At 46.4% G+C, this 1,606-nt stretch overlaps 1 protein-coding gene across 1 annotated transcript; it reads right to left on the bottom strand.

Annotated features, from left to right (window-relative positions):
- Nucleotides 1-643: 643 nt before the first annotated feature.
- Nucleotides 644-1,381, bottom strand: LOC147478088 (uncharacterized). The gene has a single exon (XM_086586160.1). The coding sequence runs from the start codon at nt 1,379-1,381 to the stop codon at nt 644-646; it is 738 nt and encodes a 245-aa protein (XP_086442286.1).
- Between the last annotated feature and the right edge of the window lie 225 nt (nt 1,382-1,606).

Raw genomic sequence — 1,606 nt, 5'->3', positions numbered from 1 at the left:
GTGGATTCTATCATTTCCCTTTGGGATGACGGCCTACTGCCGTGCGCCATTCGCGAGCGGCGATTCATTAGTGGAAGTTCTTGGTGGTGTGATCGATCGCCCATAGCACATGACTTAATTCGATGCGCCCATGCACCCTTTCTCTCTTCCAACTTTCGCTTTAGATTGTCCATTATTATTTTGTTAGATGCCTCTTTCGTCCATTTCAGCCGAGGGGTTGTATGGGGCAGAAAACCCTTGTTTGACTCTAAATGCTTGAAGAAATTCTCGCACTTTTTTCCCTGTAAATTGAGTTCCGTTGTCTGCGATGACAGTATGCGGCAGCCCAAACCTGCATATTATATTCTCCCACAAAAACTTTTTCACATTCTCTTCTTTAACTTGTTGCAAAGCTACTCCTTCCACCCATTTGGTAAAATAGTCAGTAGCGGCTAACATAAATCTCCTTTTTCCACTTGCCAGTGGTAGAGGTCCTACAATATCCAGTCCCCACATAGCGAAGGGCCATGGGCTGAACACATTGTGCAGTGGCTTAGCTGGTGAATGTATGAATGAAGCAAATCGTTGGCATTTCCCACATTTCTTGGCGTACTCGGTGGCGTCTCTTTTCATATGGGGCCAAAAATACCCTTGCCCTATCAATCTATGAGTTGTAGTTCGCCCCACGGAATGACTGCCGCGAACCTATACATTTTAGCAACGGCCCATTGAAGTTTCTCCGGTACAGGTCATCATCCAGTAATGTGTATCGCTGACTCAACTGTTCCATTCTTCGCCTGTCTTGTTTACTCTCCACCTCTACCCCTCTAAAAAAAACCTTGATTGGTTCCATCCAACTCTGATCCCCTTCGGTAGCGAGGCAAATATCATTTTCATCTGATGTACTCGGCTTGCTTAACACCCTTACATCAATAGACCGACCCTCTGATCCAGGTAAAATTGCAGCCACATAAGCCAAAGCATCAGCGTGTCTATTCTCTCCGTGGCCCAGATGTGCAAACTGTATTTTGTCAAACTTACTTGCCCTTCGCTGTAGGACCTCAAGGTATCTTGCCATCCGGGGACAGCGAGCTGCAAACCCTCCATTCACTTGACTCACTACCAAGTTGGAATCTGAGAAAACAGACAACTCCTTCACCCTTAGATCTCTCGCTAAGTCTAACCCAGCTATCACGACTTCATATTCAGACTCATTATTTGAGGCTGCGAACCCCAATTTCATGGATAACTCAAGGCGATTGTTCTCAGGAGTAACTAACACGACCCCTATGCCATTTCCCGTGTCCGTAGCAGAGCCATCCGTGAAAACTCTCCACCCGTTAAGCACATCCCACGGATCTAACAGATCGCAGCTGACCTCCGCTTCAAATTCCATTACCATTTCATCTCCCCAAGTGGGATCCTCTGCCGGAAATTCGGCCAGAAACTCCGCCACGGCTTGTGCTTTTTCTGCTGTTCGACTTGGTAAGTAATCTCATAAGAACGGTAGTAAAGACCACTTAAGCATCCTACCGACTTCTCGGCCTTCAACGCTTGTCGGAGGCAAATTTGTTACCACAACCACGTAATGAGATTCGGCACGGTTTCAATTTAAGTCTTTGAAAAT

This window comes from Coptis chinensis, chromosome 9 (assembly GCF_015680905.1).
Source record: "Coptis chinensis isolate HL-2020 chromosome 9, ASM1568090v1, whole genome shotgun sequence".
In the NCBI taxonomy this organism is placed as follows: Eukaryota; Viridiplantae; Streptophyta; class Magnoliopsida; order Ranunculales; family Ranunculaceae; genus Coptis; species Coptis chinensis.
The sequence above is the reverse complement of the archived record's forward strand: the minus strand, read 5'-3'. Positions and strand labels throughout refer to the sequence as shown.

Excerpts from the sequence above, each read along its gene's own strand:
- LOC147478088 (XM_086586160.1), bottom strand. The coding sequence starts at position 1,381 with ATGGTAATGGAATTTGAAGCGGAGGTCAGCTGCGATCTGTTAGATCCG.